Genomic DNA, 19082 nt, shown 5'->3' with positions numbered 1-19082 from the left:
TACTGTAATTGAACCCCTTTTGACCAGCACTGCACCTTTTTCTTTCATCCTCACCGCTGTGATGACATGCATTCATCAGACAGCCATTTCTGTTAAGGACAGGTTTAGGTCTCAGGGGTATTTCAGGAAGCTGGGATGTCAGCTCGCCTGTGAAAAACATTTGGCTATAGTTTTTAATGTTATGAATCTGAATGTGGAAAAACTAAACTTGAATATATTAGTTGTTAATTAGTCATACATATTGGTTGCTATTTATTAACCAATGTTGAGATAAATTGCTGCATGATATTTAAGAAGTTACCTGGCTAGTAATCCTGCTTGGTGTACTCACCACACCTGGACTCTAGTTTCTGGAAGGCAGGTGTCTGACCAAAGGTGAAATTCATTGCACATTTCATTTATCTTTTTTTAGTGGCATTTTTTGCTGGCATGTGACTTTTTTGTTTTTATTTTATTATAATTTTCTAGTACAATTTTCAATTTGATTTGTTTTTTACAAAGTAGTTTGAACTACTTGTTCTAAGTAGCTTTACTTAACCAAACTAGATTTCTTTGCTGTATAGTTCAACTTCTTCCAGTGTGAAGTAATTAGTAGCTCGCAAAGCTTTCAAAGTAGCTTCCCTAAAACTGCACATTTTTCACATATTTCCTGTCAATGCCTTTTATATTACATGCAGTACATGCAGTATATTGGGACAGTAATGGTGAATAACATGGGTTTATAGATATCACATACTTTAATTAGTTTTCAACATAATTCTCTTTAGCGGTAATATTTATTGTAGAAAAATACATTATAAACTGTAAAGGATGCTTATGGTATGCTACAATGTTTTCCAGTAGCAAGTATTGCTACATTCATGACAAGGAAAGCACTGAGCAGTTTGTTCCACCAAGAGGAAAATCAGAGGGTTCTGTGGTGTGTACAAAAAGTCCAAAACAAAGGCCACTAGGTCAAAGGTGCAGAGAGTTATAACGACTTCCTCCTGGTGTGAGAATTGTTCTTGCCCAGACAGAGAGCTATGCTGCTGGGGGAGGCCTGTGACGACACGGGGCAGGAGCTGCACGAGGCCTGGTCCACCCTGTAGGAGATGGAGTTGTAAAAGACGGGGTTGCTGTGGCCGCCCGCCTGGTCACGGTGAGGCAGAGAGGAGCTGTCGTAAATGTCCAGGCCACAACACATGCAGGAAAACAAGGCCCTGAGTCTGCTGGGTTCGGAAAGCTTTGAGTGCTCAGATAACACAAGTCTGCGCTCCTCTACAGGAGAGGGGAGGAGATCCATACAGCTGGTGCCCCCCTCCATGGGAAGGCTCAGGTTGCACAGGCTGCTGTGTCCATCTCTGCGCTCTTTAAAGCTATCATCAGCACTTTCTGCTTCTGCCTCCGACACCTCCCTATCCCCCTGCGTGTCCTTAGGCTGCGTTCCCAGCTCCTCTACCCTGGCCTCAGGCCTCAAGTCAGGCTCCTCAGTGCTGACAGTGAGAAACCTCAGGACCACCAGGTTAAGAAAAGCCCCGATGACTGTCAGCCCAACCAAAATGTACATGAAGCTAAATGCCACGTAGGGGGGCCGTTTCTGCAGAGCGTCTGTCTTCTGCAGAGCCACAAAATCCCCAAATCCAATGGTGGTGAGCGTGATGAAGCAGTAGTAGTAGGCATTAAAGAAGGTCCAGTCCTCAAAATGGGAGAAAGCTGCAGCTCCGATACACAGGGTGCTCGTGCACGACAGCAGACCCACCAGCACCATGTTCCACATGGACACCTCCGTCTTCCGTAAACCCAGGCCCTGCTTGGCTCTGCGCAGGAGGCAGCGGACAAAAGTGTTGATCCTCTCGCCCAGGCTCTGGAACATTACCAGTGTCAGAGGAATGCCCAACACAGCGTAAAACATACAGAAGGCCTTGCCAGCATCAGTGCGTGGAGCAGCGTGGCCATAACCTACAAAGTCACAGTATATTGCAGGTCACATAATGTCAAGTTTAATGTCTAGAAAGATTTACAGTCATCAAGATTACTAATGCTTAATGCTCACTAGCACCCACTGCAGAAGTCACGTCTCAAGTCTCTGGTTCTGAGTTTAAATTAGGTCTCAAACATTGGTTAAACCATAACAAAATAGGTTTACTGGTTTCCATGGTTAAACCTATGAATCAATATTTTGACATGATCATTTAATCACATGCCTCTGTTTAAAGTGAAACTGATCATTGTGACAAAATCACTGAGAATTATCACCAAACTCTGGTGCTCTATATATCTATATACATACACTACCGGTCAAAAGTTTGGGGTCACTTAGAAATGTCCATTCCACTCCATTATAGACAGAATACCAGCTGAGATCAGTTGCATTGTTTTTTTAACCAGGGCAGCAGTTTTCAGATGACATTATGTGCTTACATAATTGCAAAAGGGTTCTCCAGTGTTTTCTCAGTTAGCCTTTTAAAATGATATCAGATTAGTAAACAGAATGGGCCTTTGGAACATTGGATGAATGGTTGCTGATAATGGGCAGTGTAGATATTGCTTTAAAGATCAGACACTTCTTTCTACAACAGTTGAGAACCCTCTTTTCCCTTACTTTGGCTAATCCGACCTCTGTTCAGGTTGAAGTTGAGCAGGAATGCTGGAATTGAGGTTACCAAACAACATGAACTAATAAAAATGAACAAATGGTGTAACCTCTCCCACCCTAAAGGTTCAGTCACGTTACACTTCCATCCTACTATTTGCTCTGTCCCCATTCACTTCTGTCAAGGGAACGAGGGACTAATTCAATCAGTCATTTCCAGAGGTCACGTTCTTTTAACTTTTACTGATTGGATGTGGAAGGTTTGCCAATAGAAAAACTGATGCAAAGTGTTTGGAAAAAGTTATTTTTCTAGCATGTTTTATCACCGTGTTTAGTGCATTATCACAATCATTCGCTGTTCAGAGTTAGTGATTAGTGATTAGTTAGCAATTTTGTTGAATGGAAAGTGAAATAGTTGTATTTGGCTCAATTGTGTTGCAAACATACACGTGCCTGCTCTCAAGTTTGAAAGGGTTTTGCATGAAATTTAAGATGGGGAAAGTGTATTTTGCACCATATGCATATGGATGGAAAGCAAAAAAGTGAAATGTATTAATGAAATATATATGAGATGTTTTGAGAAATCTTTTACCCATTTTCATGTAAAAGCTGATCACCATGAGAAATAATTGTAACTGTAACCTGAGTTCCTGTGCACATTTTGGGGTTATATTAATTACTTAAAGGTCCCATGACATGGTGCTCTTTGGATGCTTTTATATAGACCTTAGTGGTTCCCTAATACTGTATCTGAAGTCTCTTTTATATAGACCTTAGTGGTCCCCTAATACTGTATCTGAAGTCTCTTTTATATAGACCTTAGTGGTCCCCTAATACTGTATCTGAAGTCTCTTTCCCGAAATTCAGCCTTGGTGCAGAATTACAGCCACTAGAGCCAGTCCCACAATGAGCTTTCCTTAGGATGTGCCATTTCTGTCTGTAGCTATTGAGGAGGAGAGAGAGGGGGGGCAAGGTGAAGGGTGGGGGTGTGGCCTTGACCAACTGCCACTTTGGTTGTTTGAAAGCCATGATGTCTCTCTCTCATGGGTGGGCCAAATTCTCTGGGCGGGCAAAGCAGAGAAAGGGGAGGTAACCTTGCTCCTTATGACCTCATCACCATTTCTAGCCACTGGGGGACCATAGGCAGGCTGGGGGAACGCATATTAATGTTAAAAAAAACTCATAAAGTGAAATTTTCATGCCATGGGACCTTTAAGTTTACCATACCATACAGACTCCAGGCCCGAGGTTCGGGGGGTTCGAAAGACCCCCTCCCTCACAGCCAGAAGGTCCATAGTTTAAATCAGTTTCTTTTTGTTAACCAAGTTTTTTGTTGTTGTAATAAACAAGTGTCTTTTAAAGTAACAACGGCCAATAATTTGAATCCCCCTCAAATAAAAAAGTATCTAAACCAAGCCAAAGCCCTAATCTTGTTAAAGGGATACTTCACCGATTTAGCATTAAGCTTTGTATCATTAGAAACACGGTAGTATCTTTGAATGACCGTGCTTCCGTCCCTCATGTCCCCCCGAGACGAGAGATCTCTGTATTGTGGGTCTGGAAAAAATCGTTCGATGACGATTTTTGCGTCATCGGAAGATTTTTTGCCCAGAGGCAATGGACTACAGCCAATAGTAGGGGCTACTTCGCATTCTTTCAACCCGCCCATAGGGGGTTGGACTGTCGTCTTTCCCCGAGTATTCCCGAGGCAAAACGAGGGTCAGCCATCTTGAAGCATCGCTAACAGGCTCCGTCTTTTCAACAGAAAACTTTTACAACAATTATGTGCATTCCAACTACCGCACATGTGTACCACCGTGATACATTGGTACAGATCGGAGAATATGCAGGAAACTATATTACAGACGGAATCTGCGGCTGAGTGGGACAAAAAAAATCTACCGGGAAATGTTGTAGACCACCGGCCCTCGGGGGACGGGGGAGAGATGAATGTTCGGAAATAAGAGGTTGCTGCGGCCGGCCGGCCAGGTTAGTTTGATCAGCGGGCAGCAGCGGTGGCCGGAGCGGGCAATCATGGGGGGGCGGGGACATCCTCAGCGGTGAAACGCGGGGGCTGCGTATAACCTAGCTAGGTGGAAAGCTAACGCTAGCCGGCCACCTGTTCCATCAATCCTGCTTGCAAGTGTCCGCTCATTAGACAACAAACTGGACTACATCCAACTTCAACGAAACTCCCAACGCAAATTCAGAGACTGCTGTGTTTTTGTTGTTGTGGAAACATGGCTGAACAACAGTGAACCGGACTATCCAGCTACCAGGCCGGCTGCTCGGTCGCCGGGTAAGACTAGTGGAGGTGGGCTGTGTTAACACGGACTGGTGCAGAAATGAGCTTCTTGTATCCAACTAACTGCTAACTGCTGGTGGACTTTGTGACTATTAAATGCCGACCATTGTACATCCCACGCAAATTTTAGAACTGTGTTTATTAATCGGTGTTTACAGTCCACCAAGCGCTAATGCTAGTATGCGTTAGCTGAACTTTACGGAGCATATGTGTGTGCACTAAATGTAGCCTGTTTCGTAAGTCATTTTTATATAATGTCGTTTTTATATATTTTAAATGTGTAACACCACTTGAGCCACGGTGAAACGTTGTTTCATGTATATGGTTGAAATGACAATAAAACACATTTGAGTTGAGTTGAATGCTGCCTCACTGTCTGTAAACGGTAGGCGTGGCTTGGGAGTGGAGTCTAAAGCAGCGAAGCAAGTGCATTCTGGGATTTGGTGTCTTTCATCCATATGAGCCAAAAACACATTTTCTGCCTAGAAGGCACCAATTTCTATAATTTTTTCACATTTCTACTACATAAGTGACCCAATTTAAAGATATATTAGTCTTTCCAACGGTGAAATATCCCTTTAAAAGCGCCACTTTTGTGAATGTGTTAACTGGCATGCGACAGTTAACGTCTAATTTATCAATAATCCACGTAACTAACTTTATGTACTCATAACTAAATGTTTGAGGCGTGCGTGCATTTGGACTGAAAAAGGTGGCACATGATCTTGGTAAGCAATTTCAAAACATTGTAGTAAATATTTTCGGTGCATCAAAAAGCGTTCTCATTAAGATACCAGCTAATCCAGCACCAATTAGTGCATAAAAGAGTCCCTTCAAGTGGCAGGGTTAGCTCAGTTGGTAGAGCAGGTGCACATACATAGAAGTGTATGCCTCAATGCAGAAGGTCCAGGGTTTGAGTCCAACCTGGACGTTTTCCTACATGTCTTCTCTTTCTCTCAAATCTTTTTATTTTTAAAAGTCACTTAAAAAAATGAAGAATTGTATTCTCATAATTAATTACAAAATGAGGGAAAAACTGCAAAAAGGTCCACGTTTTGAAAACAAGAACCCCCACCACCAGTAAAGCCCGAGACACACCAAGCCGATAATCGGCCATCGGACAGTCTGGCGAGGTTGGTGACTCGAGTCTGTTCGGTGTGTTCCGTGCCGTCGTCCGTCCGAGGGGCCGTCGGCCTTCATTTTGGCCGATTTGACATTTATAATCGGCGGACCTTTGTCGATCTGAAATGAAGACAGATTCAGCAACTGCACGGCCTATTTCTCGCTTAAAATGTTTTCAGAAACATGTTTCGGTGATCTATTTTAGTACAATATGAGATCGTATTCTGAACGAGCCGCCATGACAGTCTGGCTTTGAATTTCCGGAGAAACCAGACCCCACGTGACGCGTTCGTCCAATCAGCTGACGGTTTTCATTTTTTATGGAGACGTATTAGCTATGTCTCGTTGCTTTGGTGTGTTCTGAGGCACTTTTTCGACCAACTCGGGGAGACCGATCAGTCCAACTGCCTTTTTTGCCGAGGGTCGGCCGTCTGGTCGGTGTGTCTGGCCCTTAACGTTGAGTGGGGAGTCTGCTGTGAACCCAGAGAGAGTGAAGTTGGGTGTAGCCTACACTGTCTTGCCGTAGTGGTGTTGATTAGCCTACAGAAGATTATTCAAACACAAAATTGTAGCTCGCTTATTACCCAGACCAGAACACTGGAGAACGCTACCAACCAAGAAAGTCGGGTTACTGTACGTAACCACTACAACGGTTTGTTTTATGGCCAACTGCCAACCCTGCAGGGAATAATGTTTCATATCAAAATATATCAATGAAGGCTTTTGGTGGAATATTCCTTTAAGTGATTGTATGTAGCCTATGTCACATGCCAGTTACTAAGTTGGCGTTTATTGTTTACAAGGTAGTTGAATGACAATGGCAAAGTTCAATTCCCATTTGCAAAATCACACACGATAAGCATTTCCATGCAACACCACACGCTGCACCGCAGCCCTGTAGGAAAGTTCCACCTGTTCCTCTGATAAGTGACCCCAAAAGCTTGGGGGGGGGGGGGCTATCACAGGGCAAAGCACGCCGGAACACATACACACACATGCAGTGACGCAGAATGCTGCTTGCGCCTATGTTTTTTCACATAAGAAGCGGGTATGGAGAAATCATAAAAAGTGTGTAGCCTACTTGCCAATTGTGGTGATAACAGTGATGGCGAAATAAAAAGAGCCGGCGAACTTCCACTGACTCCCGGCGCGGTGCGGCTCCGACTGGAGGACCACGCGCTCAATCTCTCTGTAGTCATCGTCGGTGAAGTCGTACTTGTTCTTCAGCTCGTTCAGCTTCTGCTCCAGCGCCCTTTCCCTTGAATTCTCGCTGTCCGACTCCAGTGCGTCAAAGACGACGGCCCCTATGAGCAGGTAGAAAACAATGGAGAGGATGAGAGAGAGGGTCCTGATGTTCTGCGTCTTCATCCTCAACTCCGGAGTGCGCGCGGAGCGGAGGGAGGGAGGGAGGGTGCCGCCGCCGCCGCCGCCGCCGCCGCTGCTCAGAGGTACGGACGCACACATGATCATCCTCCATCAACTCCATACATCTTTGGTGATGTGTTGAGGCCCCCCTTTTTAGCCTGCTAGGATTACAGCATACGACCAAAATAGGTTGGGTGCTGAAACTGTAGCCCGTTCTGTTGGCTCGTCATCAGGTGAAATGGCACCAAACCCGCGTGTCCGCACTGGTTGTAGGCCTGCCCGAGCTCAGCAGCTGGCAGCATATTGCCTTTCCACGGGATGCTAGTCTGACCTCGTTTACTGGATTTTATTTTAAGTATATCTTCGTTTACTGGATTTTATTTTAAGTATATCTTCGTTTACTGGATTTTATTTTAAGTATATCTTCCAGGCGCACCCCTGTCTGCAGATGCAAATGAACTGAAGTCCCTTTCCTCTCAAAAATGTGGTTCGCTCACTGTTACTTCACTTTGATGTTCCATGATGTGTGTGCACTTTGACACCAGGAGGCTGTTCTTACATGCATCTGCTGAAGAGGGAAGGTTTCTCTGTGCTCACTTTAAATCTGACTTTGCACCAGCGTGATTTTGTGACATCACAACTGCCAGTCGTGATGCAATATCAACTTTACACAAGTGTGATGTCAAAACCTCCAGTGCACATACACTGGTGATGGACTTTTCAGTATTATTTATGTATTCTTTTTTTTTTTTTTCAGGATTTGTCACCGAAGGAGGAGTACGAATTTTGAAAAGGAAATGTATAACTTTTTTTGTGGGGGGGGGGACATAGACACATAGTATTAATTAGTCAGAGTAAATGTGTTAGTTAGCAGTTGTCATTGCTTTTCCTCCCTATTTATTATCCATTTTGTTAAGTATTTATGGTGCACACTTTCTCAGACTTACTCTCTGTTAATAACTGATCGTGTGTTTGGAGAGGTTTGGGATACAAAAGTGTCAGAGTGTGTGTGTGTGTGTGTGTGTGTGTGTGTGTGTGTGTGTGTGTGTGTGTGTGTGTGTGTGTGTGTGTGTGTGTGTGTGTGTTGTGTTGTGTCGTGTCTACCACAGAGCAGCACAGCAGAAACAGCTGTGCTTTCCATACTCTACTCTCTTGATTATTTTGCCCTGTGAAGCGTTCATGTGCAGTCTATTCACAATACGCTCGGCTAAAGTATTACTCTGAGCGATGAAGCATTAGCTGGTGGCGGCGCTGACCTTTATCAAGCACACTTAGTCGCTGAGTGATCCAGCAAGCTTTCGTCATTAACTAAGTCCGCCACACAGTGAGCGAGCGAGAGACAGTAGAGATGATCTGTGCGTCAGTGTAGCAACACAGAGGCCTGGTTCACGGAGCCTCGCTTTGGTTCTCTGTGGCATCTGCTGGGTTGTTTTTTTTTGCTCGATGTCATGCTAATTGGGTTCACAGCGGAGCAACCAGAAAATAGGCTGACTGCTGTATAGCTCCATACTGCAAGTTATTTCACTTTCATATCCTTGCGTGACGTTTCCATCTATTTCAGGAGCCCATTCTAATTTGTGGGACCCATTCATGCACTAAACCAGGGCCATAAAGAGCCTGAGATCTGTCATTTAAATCCACATTTATTGCCTCCATTCCATAAAGAACATATGGCTATCTTTACACCATGTTTTTATCTTCCAGAGACCGTACGGGACCTTATCCCGCTTTAGTAAGCGCAAATAACTCTATTGCTGAGCAGATGTTAACAATGTAACATGCAGACAAGTCTTGATTTTCTCCACTGGCGGTAAGAGCAATTATCTCCTTTTGAAAGGAGTCCCTGAGAGATAATAGCCTTGCCAGAGTCCACCTAATGAGAGCACACAGAGCTTACAGCAGTATTATTCAACATCAGTTCTTTATGTAGATTTCACATTGTATGTATAGGAAACAAATAACCCACAGTGCAAACAGCACTATACTGTGCAATCACTGTGAAGGACAATTGACTTTTTTCACCATGGATCCCAGGGTTTAACAACTCTCCGGCCATGAAATATTGATGCTGTATTATCTGATTTGCTCATCTCATATCTGTCTGCTCTACAGGACGCCTCCGGCATCCCTTTATCTTGCACAGGAAGACATTAAAAGCAGGATGTCCACTGACTGGAGTCGAGACACTCATCTGTCCAAGTGCCATCCCCGTAGAAAATTAGGCGGGGACAGATACTGCAAACATGATGCTATCTTTACACTGATAACAGCGGGTGATGGCAGTGGAGACAAAGATGATGATCACATTACAGAGACACAGTGTATTTTGGTCCTAAAAAACAAAACTTTTCAAAGCTGGTTTAATAAAAAAAAAAAGCTTTATATGAACTTGCAGGCGGGTGTCTCTTTGGGGACCTGTTGTCAGTGTCACAGAGGGAAACAGGCCTGAACTTTACAGCTAATGTGAACAGTCCTTTGAGCCTTATTAGCCAAAAGGGCACGGACGTGGTCTCTAAAATCTGTGTCACCTTCAGGGAGAGGCGCATCATTCTGGTTGACGCACCTGGTGTGAGGATAGAGTGTTGTATTTTTTTTTTGTTATATGGATTACTGCTTTCTCAAATGATGGTAAATTGGAGCTGATTGCGGTCTTTGTTTTTTGAAATGATGGTCATTGTGTCATTTTCTGTGCAAGATCACAGAGCTAAAATAAAAAATGTCTATATTTCGGCACCTAGGTAATTTCCTCCTGTGAATGTCCTGGCGAGTAGACTACCTCGGCTTTGCCGCCCACATGTTATTGTACCAAATGAGTCGGATAGGCAAAGAAAATCAAAATAAAATAAATTCAGATTGAATTCCTTTAACAAAGAACCTTGTTATCGTTATTATTTGGATATTTTGTTGATAATCTTGAAAAGATTAATTTCTGACCAGGGAATTCTTGGATGATGGATGGATGGATGGATGAGAAAAAGGGTACTTTGATGGCTGTCAAATACAATTAGTTACTAATGTCTTTTTACTTTTCATAAACGAGACCCAAGAAGTATAGTTTACATGCACACAAAAAAACATTTAATAATACATAATAGACATATTTTTGAATAACAATCGGAAGGCTTGAGCCCCCCCTAAAAAGGGTCTTAAATCGCCAGTGGCCTACATTAAATTTACAGAATTATTCATGTGTAAATTGAAAGGAGTTTTAAGGTAAAATTATATAATGACAAAGGAATGAGGTCATGGCTGCTCATATTTCCTGAGCTAATTGTGTTTGTTTTATCTCCCACTGTCATAACAACAATGATTTTCCATCAGGAGATGACGGCGCTTTGAAAGGTTGCCCAATAATAGCTAACTCTTAACATCCACTCCTCCTCATGTGCTCCCTGTTTTAAGCCCTATTCGCACGGGATAAGTATTACCTGGGGACCTCTTGTAGTTTATAAATTACCCCCACACGTCTGTATTTCGTCTGGCGCATTCACACGGGATAACTGAAGTCTGTATTTTACTCAAATTTACAGACATTATCCCCCGGATATGATGTCAAAACTTTTCATTTATAATTGACAACGCAGCCAGTTAGACCCCAAATCACAGAGATGCCGATTCGCACGGGACTAATATTATCACAGGACCTCCGTTTTCGGCGAAATATGGTAGGTCATTTGCGGGGGAATTATTACTTTACAAATTACAGACATGACCGATTCGCACGGGATTAAGATCACAGACAACCTCCGCGATTATTACAAATGACTGGAGGTCACCAGGTAATACTTATCCCGTGCGAATAGGGCTTGTAGAAGTGAAAGTTATCGGTTATGTAAGGGCTGTTTTTAGCATTGAAGTAACTACTGCAGTCAAGCCAGCCTCCACTTCAAAATGAGCGGTCAAACTAGCCACCCCTATATTTCGCGGTGCGCGTATACACTTGCTATTACGGTGAGACCGTCAAAACTAAAAACAGGGAATTTTCCGACGAAGGCAATTTCCCATTCATTTATTCTGTCTGCCTGTCTGTCTGTCTGTCTGTCTGTCTGCCTGTCTGTCTGTCTGTCTGTCAGAAAGAGAGAAAGAAAGATTTTAGCACACCTCACAACCTGTCATTGCATGATATGCTGAATTCCAAAATAAGAGCCCCCCCAACACTCATATATATGCTGTTTTGTCTACACATTAAGAAAATCATAAAAATAAAAGTCCTAGCTTCCACAGACCAATTTCACCTCAGATGGAGAGGACACCTTCTCAAGGTGTCAACTACAATGTTTCAGGACATTCTGATGTTGTTTTACAAAATAAGAGCCCCCCAAAACTCATATATATGCTGTTTTGTCTACACATTCAGAAAATCATAAAAATAAAAGTCCTAGCTTCCACAGACCAATTTCACCTCAGATGGAGAGGACACCTTCTCAAGGTGTGATCTACAATGTTTCAGGACATTCTGATTTACAGTTTCAAAATAAAAGCCTGTCAAAGTCAAATATGAGACAAATTAGATATGATTTTGGATTCACTTCAAAAGGAAACGCCCTGTTACCACAGACTAATTCCACTTGAGGGTTATATTACACGACCCCTTGGTGTGACCCATTAAGTATCAAGACATTCTGATGTACAGTTTCAAAAAAAGCCTCTCAAAGTCTGAAATATGAGACTAATTGCATGATGTTGGATTCACTTTAAAAGGAAACGCCCTGTTATCAAAGAATAATTCCACTTGAGGGTTATAGTACACGACCCCATAGTGTGACCCAGTAAGTATCAAGACATTCTGATGTATAGTTTCAAAATAAAAGCCTGTCAAAGTCTCAAATATGAGGCATAGAACATATGATTTTGGATTCAATTTAAAAGGAAGCGCCCCGTTATCACAGACTATTTCCACTTGAGGGTTATAGTACACTACCCCATAGTGTGACCCATTAAGTATCAAGACATTCTGATGTGTAGTTTCAAAATAAAAGCCTGTCAAAATGTCAAATATGAGACTAATTGCATGATGTTGGATTCACTTTAAAAGGGAAACGCCCTGTTATCAAAGAATAATTCCACTTGAGGGTTATAGTATACGACCCCATAGTGTGACCCAGTAAGTATCAAGACATTCTGGAAAGCTGGAAAGCATGAAGACATGCTGGAAAGCATCTTCTGTTGGGGGTAGATTTGCTGCTGACGAATCTCTGGTAGATGCTAATCTGTACCTCAGCACATCCAGGTTGGATGTCCATCCAACTTTTTCTTTTGGCCATACAGAAGGAGGGCATACCTTCTTGCCACAGGGCAAGCCCTCTCCAGGCTACCAGAGAGTCCACATTTAGTAATTGCCTGTAACTTACAAAGATGGGTCTTCAGTCTTGTGAGGGCAGTGGCTTCCCCCAATTCTGTACAAACTGCTTGTGGTGTTACAACCTGTGAGGATGTGTCATGCAGGTAAACAATCACAAAGCACTGCTCTAAGCTTCTGAGCGATCAACTAGGGACAAATCTTTCCTTAAGGCCATGTCCCGAGTGCATAAACACTGCTGAGGATCCAAACATCCCTTTGCTTGAATAGTATAGCAGCAAAACTAGTACATCTGTATCATCACATTCAACAATTAGACAAGAATGTGACTGTGCAAGGTGTATTGCATGTACAGTGCCTTGCAAAAGTATTCACCCCCCTTGGCTTTTTACCTATTTTGTTACATTAGAGGCTTTAGTTCAATGTTGTTTTTTTTATCTGAATGTTATGTGATGAATCAAAACACAATAGTCTAAGTTGGTGAAGTGAAATGAGAAAAATATACATAAAATTATTTTTTAGAAATAAAAAACAGAAAAAGTCAATGTGCATAACTATTCACCCCCCTAAAGTCAATACTTTGTAGAGCCACCTTTTGCGGGAATCACAGCTCTAAGTCGCTTTGGATAAGTCTCTATGAGCTTGCCACATCTACATCATCCCATTCCTCCTTGCAAAACTGCTCCAGCTCCTTCAAGTTGGATGGTTTGCGCTTGTGAACAGCAATCTTTAAGTCTGACCACAGATTTTCTATTGGATTGAGGTGTGTTTGGGGTCATTGTCCTGCTGGAAGGTGAACCTCCGTCCTAGCCTCAAATCACGCACAGTGTTACAGGTTTTGCTCAAGAATATCCCTGTATGTAGCTTTGTCAGCACCTACATCGCCAGTACTGGGCCAACAAGTGCTGAGAGCCTTGTACCAAACAGCAGTGTGGCGTCACAGCCACCTGGTCAAACCTCTTCTCTGGAACCCAGTTGGAGGATGGAGGCTCAAAGAAGATGGGTGCATTGAACCTGTGATGTTACAGAAGACACCAGCACCTAAAGAAGTTAGAGACATCACCCACTATATACTATACGTAAAGCGGAAACTGCAACGATGCTACCAAATGCCAGTGTCTTTCAGTGGGCTTGACCTGCACAGAGTCTTGCTCTTGCCCTTTCCCAGGCTATCCAAATATGACCCACTTTGTCACTGATGACAATGTGGATGAGTGACAGTGGTGTGTTGCAGTGGTAACATCATGGGGAGCTGACCTCCCCAAAGTGGCCACTGGAGATGGCCTAACCCCCAGAATGACTACCAAAAGCAGTTCATGTTCCAAATGGTTGCTGCTAGAAAGAGCTTGAGATTCAGTGATGAGGGGGGTCATTCCCCCTCACAGTGTTTCTTTTGTTAGATTGCGATTTGTTTGTTTAAGACAGTCATTTAATTTGTATTGTGTTAAATTATAGTTTTTCTATTATAATCCCTGGCAAAGTAACCACAAAGTAAATGAAAACATTCTGCATAGATATTAATTTTTTGCATGTTCGCCTATTTTAGGTATGTCTTTATTTATTCCATACATCATGATATTCACATCCAGTCTTTTCTAGTAGGTAAAGCAACTTCCTGACTACAAACATGCTAAGTTTCAAAGCTCTCAGAGCTTGTGTGATTGATCTGCATTAGTTTAGATGCCTTAACTCCCATGGACAGGCTATATTTTAGTCCTTCTTTGGTTTTGGGTTGTGTAACAATATCTGTTAATTTAACAATCTTAGCAGTAAAATATCTTTAGCCAAGAATCAATTTCATATATGGGAGAACCTAGGGATGAGGAAAAACATTGTTGGGTTTAGTTCTACCTCCAGTAGGGGTATCTCAAAAACTAAAGCCCTTTTTGACCATTTGTCACCAGCCTAAATATGCCTCATATTTGAGACTTTAACAGGCTTTTATTTTGAAACTGTACATCAGAATGTCTTGATACTTAATGAGTCACACCACGGGGTCGTGTAATATAACCCTGAAGTGGATTTATTGTTTGATAACAGGGTGTTTCCTTTTAAATTGAATCCAAAATCATATCTAATTTGTCTCATATTCAAGACTTTGACAGGCTTTTATTTTGAAACTGTACATCAGAATGTCCTGAAACATTGTAGATCACACCTTGAGAAGGTGTCCTCTCCATCTGAGGTGAAATTGGTCTGTGGAAGCTAGGACTTTTATTTTTATAACTTTCTGAATGTGTAGACAAAACAGCGTATATATGAGTTTTGGGGGGCTCTTATTTTGGAAAACTACATCAGAATGTCCTGAAACATTGTAGATCACACATTGAGAAGGAGTCCTCTCCATCTGAGGTGAAATTGGTCTGTGGAAGCTAGGACTTTTATTTTTATAACTTTCTGAATGTGGTGTAGACAAACGCCGCGTATATGAGTTTTGGGGGGCTCTTATTTTGGAAAACAACATCAGAATGTCCTGAAACATTGTAGATCACACCTTGAGAAGGAGTCCTCTCCAGCTGAGGTGAAATTGGTCTGTGGAAGCTAGGACTTTTATTTTTATAACTTTCTGAATGTGTAGACAAAACAGCGTATATATGAGTTTTGGGGGGCTCTTATTTTGGAAAACATCAGAATGTCCTGAAACATTGTAGATCACACATTGAGAAGGAGTCCTCTCCAGCTGAGGTGAAATTGGTCTGTGGAAGCTAGGACTTTTATTTTCATGATTTTCTTAATGTGTAGACAAAACAGCTAATATTTGAGTTTTGGGGGGGCTCTTATTTTGGAATTCAGCATATCATGCAGTTGTCACAGAGGTTGTGAGGTGTGCTAAAATCTTTCTTTCCTTCTTTCTTTCTGACAGACAGACAGACAGGCAGGCAGATAGACAGACAGGCAGACAGAATAAATGAATGGGAAATTGCCTTCGTCAGAAAATTCCCTCTTTTTAGTTTCACCGTAATAGCAAGTGAATACGCGCACCGCGAAATATAGGGGTGGCTAGTTTGACCGCTCATTTTGAATTGGAGGCTGGCTTGACCGCAGTAAAGTGGGGTTAAGTTAACTTTTCAACCAAGTTTTGCCACACTTATAACCTGGAAATAACGATAATAAATTACATTGTTAAAATGTCTCTTTCAAACTTAACCCACGAGGGAGACTATAGGCCTAGGTCTACGCATTTCTGTTTATTTCACTTTAGCCACAACATAAGATAGCAGCCTGAACCGGATGATGTAGTTTGTGGGCGTTAGCTGCCGTAGAATAAGTTTCGGTTTTCTGTAAAGAGAAAATCAGAGAAATGAAAGTGAAACAGACGAACATGTAGTCTACAGCACATAAATCGCAGATGAGGACCGTGTTGTATCCCCTCAGACGACTTGTTGTGGGTATCATGGCCTGGTTTAACCGTCGACCTTATTCTTTTGAGTGGCTATGGCGCAATTTAGGTTTTCTATGGTGCTGTATAAGAAGAATATTCGGATTTTTACCTTGGCTTAAGAGCGTCGAGAGCCAAGCTGAGCCTGAAAAAAACGTAGAAGACCAGCAAAATTGCCCAGAGGTGAAGGTGGTCGAGCAGTCTCGCTGTGATGGTCAAAACGAGAATTCCGCCGCCGGTAAGAGGCCCGCAGACTTCAACCGAGATCTCGCCTGCAAGCCGTCGAGACTTGGCGCAGATAGTGATGAGTTTGACAGCGAGGAAGAGGAGTATCGAGTTGAAACCACAGACGAGTTGTACTGTGGCTATGACTCAACCTGGGAGTCCGAGGGGCACAGAGGAGAGGCACAGAGGGGCACATTCATGAGGAACAGGCGACCAGCGGCTTCCAAACATGTGAGTTAAACCAGAGGCCTGCTGCCCGGTCGCCATGGGCCTGCTGCAGGCCTACTGCTGCATTATCACTTTATATGTTTTTAGATTTTAGGTGTGATCTAACAGTAAATTCATTGTTGTTGTAATCTCTATCATCTCATATGGGGAATTACTTTACTGCAATTTTAAGACAGTTTTCAACATTTGTTTTGGCACGGTGACTTGGCAAAAATAATTTTACCTTTTTGAAATTTAGACCTCATAACCATTAAATGTCTTGAGTTTAAATATTGACCTTCATTTATTTTCTGTGTACTAGTACAAGTTCAGCAGATTTGAAAATTCTGCAAGAGACATGCAGAACTACAGGCATAACTACCCTGTAAGTGTCACACACACGCACGCACGCACGCACGCACAGTCCCATGTTTTAAGCGTTAATCAAGCACACATTGTTCTTTTATATTTTGCAACAGAACCAGACCAGGCCGCAACGCTTCATAAATCCAGTATCTGTAAGTACACACATGACTGTGTGTTTATGTGACTTATATGATGTGATTATTATTACCAAAGAAATATCTTATGTGCAATTCTCTTCTTTTGAGTAGGATGAAAAGCCTAATTTGACGTTCTACCTTGGATCAACGCCCTCTTTACCTGACGGTAGGCCTACAGTTACAAGCACATGGACATAAATTAAACAAGCTCTACATTGTTTTGATTTGTCTAATAAGTGTAAATGCAGGATAAATCTGCATCAGAAAAAAAGGTTTTAATTAGATTAAGGATTCATTAAAACAAAGTGATGTCTACATGTCACCCTTCATCACAGGAGGACGATGAGTCCGTGAGCAGGTTGACCAAAGAGTGATTTCTCACATTTCATTTGAATAACTTTTAGAGCCCTGAAGGTGTGAAACAGTTCAGTATTTCACTTGAGAACAGCAATGACTAGAAAAGCAAGAAGAAAAAAAGATAACTCTTATGTAGCAGAAACATCTGGCCTGGATTCATTTTAATCTGTGCAACTGTTTACAAATTGATCTACTTATGGTGTTTTTGTTGTTGTTATCAGGTGTCTACATATACCAATTCCACAGTGAATGGTATGCAAAGTATGATCAACTGGAGTTTGTACACTCCTACATTCAATGGTAAGTAACTATAATCAAAGATGTAATTTAAAATGTTTAGTTCCTGTTTATAACATTAGTCATTCGTTTCTCTCAAAGGCTGTTCCCACTGCAGGAACCAGGGATGAACCATGAGGCCAGTACTCTGACAAAAGAAGAAATAAAGGTAAACGGCTGAAAGCTAAGGCGTTAAAAATCTTGAAAGACATTCTTACATATTGTGACAGAAGTCTTACCTTTCCTTTTAGGAGTTTTGCCAAAACAGCACCGCGAAGGCCAATCTATTGGAGTCGTACAAGCTCATGTTGGACTTCTATGGTATCAGGTTGTGTGATGAAAACACAGGAGAAGTCGAGAGAGCATCAAACTGGAAAGACAGATTTGATAACCTCAACAGGTGATCTCTGAATTTTAATAACGTATTGTTCACTAAAAGTAATAAAAACCATCTGTCTGTTTTATTTTTATTTTTTTGCCTTTTTACTGTTTGTATTTGACAGTCACACTCATAACAACCTGCGCATCACCCGCATCCTGAAGTGCCAGGGAACCCTGGGGTATCCTCACTACCAAGCCCCCCTGGTTCGCTTCTTCCTGGAGGAGACTCTCGTCCGCAAAGAACTCCCAAATGTCAAGGACAGCGTTCTAAACTACTTTGTGTTTGCCGTCCTTGATAAGAAACAACGCAGGAGTCTCCTCAAGTTTGCCTATTTGAACTATGACCGTAAAGATGAGTTTGTGTGGTGCCCGAAGAAAATTCAGATGATGTGGTCACGGCAGTCGGCGTCAAAGCCACAAAATGGCAATAAAGAGGCTTGTGAGTATTTGAGTCTGGATAAGGAAGATGAAGCCAAAGACCAGGCAAATTAAGCTGCCAAAGCATAATTTGTCACTGTGCTCCAAATCCATTCTACATACTAATGGTTACTATACTACACATTATGTAGTACATACTTATCGTCATAGTCAGGAACAGGAGGTGAGTGGTGTGAGGTTAGTTGTCAATCAAACTGCAACTTTGTAATGCCAATGAAACTTCACAGACATCAAAATGGTGTTCCCTAAAATGTTGCACTGAGATTAGTTGGAGCTGGTAAAGCACCATCCACAATTTGTTTACTTTTTTTTTTTTTTTTTACAGCAGTTATTTATGCAAATGTTTGTTTGTGTTCACAGTTCAGTTTCAAAACCTTTATTCTTTTATCCAGTTTGGTTTGACTTTCATAAACAAAGTTGCAATATTTTGAACTGGGTAAATATGTTTAAATCATAAATATGCAATTGTAATGTACTTGTTTTGGTGTGGATACTTTTGGAGATTTTTAAGTATTGCTCATCAGTTTGACAGCCTAAAACAATTGTCTAAAATCTGTGGCTAAAATGTCAAATAGTGTTCATGTACTCCCAAGTTTGGTTTATGTATTAATAAAAAATACTTATTTGGTTCTACAAATTCTTCTTGTCTTTCC

The 19082-nt window shown here is 42.0% G+C and overlaps 2 protein-coding genes across 2 annotated transcripts; one reads left to right on the top strand and one right to left on the bottom strand.

The window, feature by feature from the left end:
* Positions 1-757: 757 nt before the first annotated feature.
* LOC120557341 (potassium channel subfamily K member 15-like) lies at positions 758-7612 on the bottom strand. Its single transcript, XM_039797588.1, has 2 exons — positions 7085-7612; positions 758-1938 (listed from the first exon to the last, which is right to left on the bottom strand). The coding sequence occupies exons 1-2, from the start codon at positions 7467-7469 to the stop codon at positions 971-973; spliced, it is 1353 nt and encodes a 450-aa protein (XP_039653522.1). The 5' UTR covers positions 7470-7612; the 3' UTR covers positions 758-970.
* An 8069-nt stretch (positions 7613-15681) lies between these two features.
* LOC120557343 (opioid growth factor receptor-like) lies at positions 15682-19021 on the top strand. The gene is made up of 8 exons (XM_039797589.1): positions 15682-16498; positions 16797-16859; positions 16954-16992; positions 17089-17143; positions 17556-17634; positions 17713-17779; positions 17862-18010; positions 18114-19021. Exons 1-8 carry the CDS (start codon positions 16013-16015, stop codon positions 18481-18483), a joined length of 1308 nt encoding a protein of 435 aa, XP_039653523.1. The 5' UTR covers positions 15682-16012; the 3' UTR covers positions 18484-19021.
* The last annotated feature ends 61 nt before the right edge of the window (positions 19022-19082 follow it).

This window comes from Perca fluviatilis, chromosome 4 (assembly GCF_010015445.1).
Source record: "Perca fluviatilis chromosome 4, GENO_Pfluv_1.0, whole genome shotgun sequence".
NCBI lineage: Eukaryota > Metazoa > Chordata > Actinopteri > Perciformes > Percidae > Perca > Perca fluviatilis.
The sequence above is the reverse complement of the archived record's forward strand: the minus strand, read 5'-3'. Positions and strand labels throughout refer to the sequence as shown.

Bases quoted from the DNA above. Each gene is read 5' to 3' on its own strand.
- LOC120557341 (XM_039797588.1), bottom strand. From the start codon at position 7,469: ATGATCATGTGTGCGTCCGTACCTCTGAGCAGCGGCGGCGGCGGCGGC. The intron at 1,939-7,084 runs GCAAGTAGGCTA...GTGACTTTGTAG, and splicing joins CACTGTTATCACCACAATTG to GTTATGGCCACGCTGCTCCA.
- LOC120557343 (XM_039797589.1), top strand. From the start codon at position 16,013: ATGAGGACCGTGTTGTATCCCCTCAGACGACTTGTTGTGGGTATCATG. The intron at 16,993-17,088 runs GTAAGTACACAC...TCTTTTGAGTAG, and splicing joins GCTTCATAAATCCAGTATCT to GATGAAAAGCCTAATTTGAC. The intron at 17,780-17,861 runs GTAAACGGCTGA...CTTTCCTTTTAG, and splicing joins TGACAAAAGAAGAAATAAAG to GAGTTTTGCCAAAACAGCAC.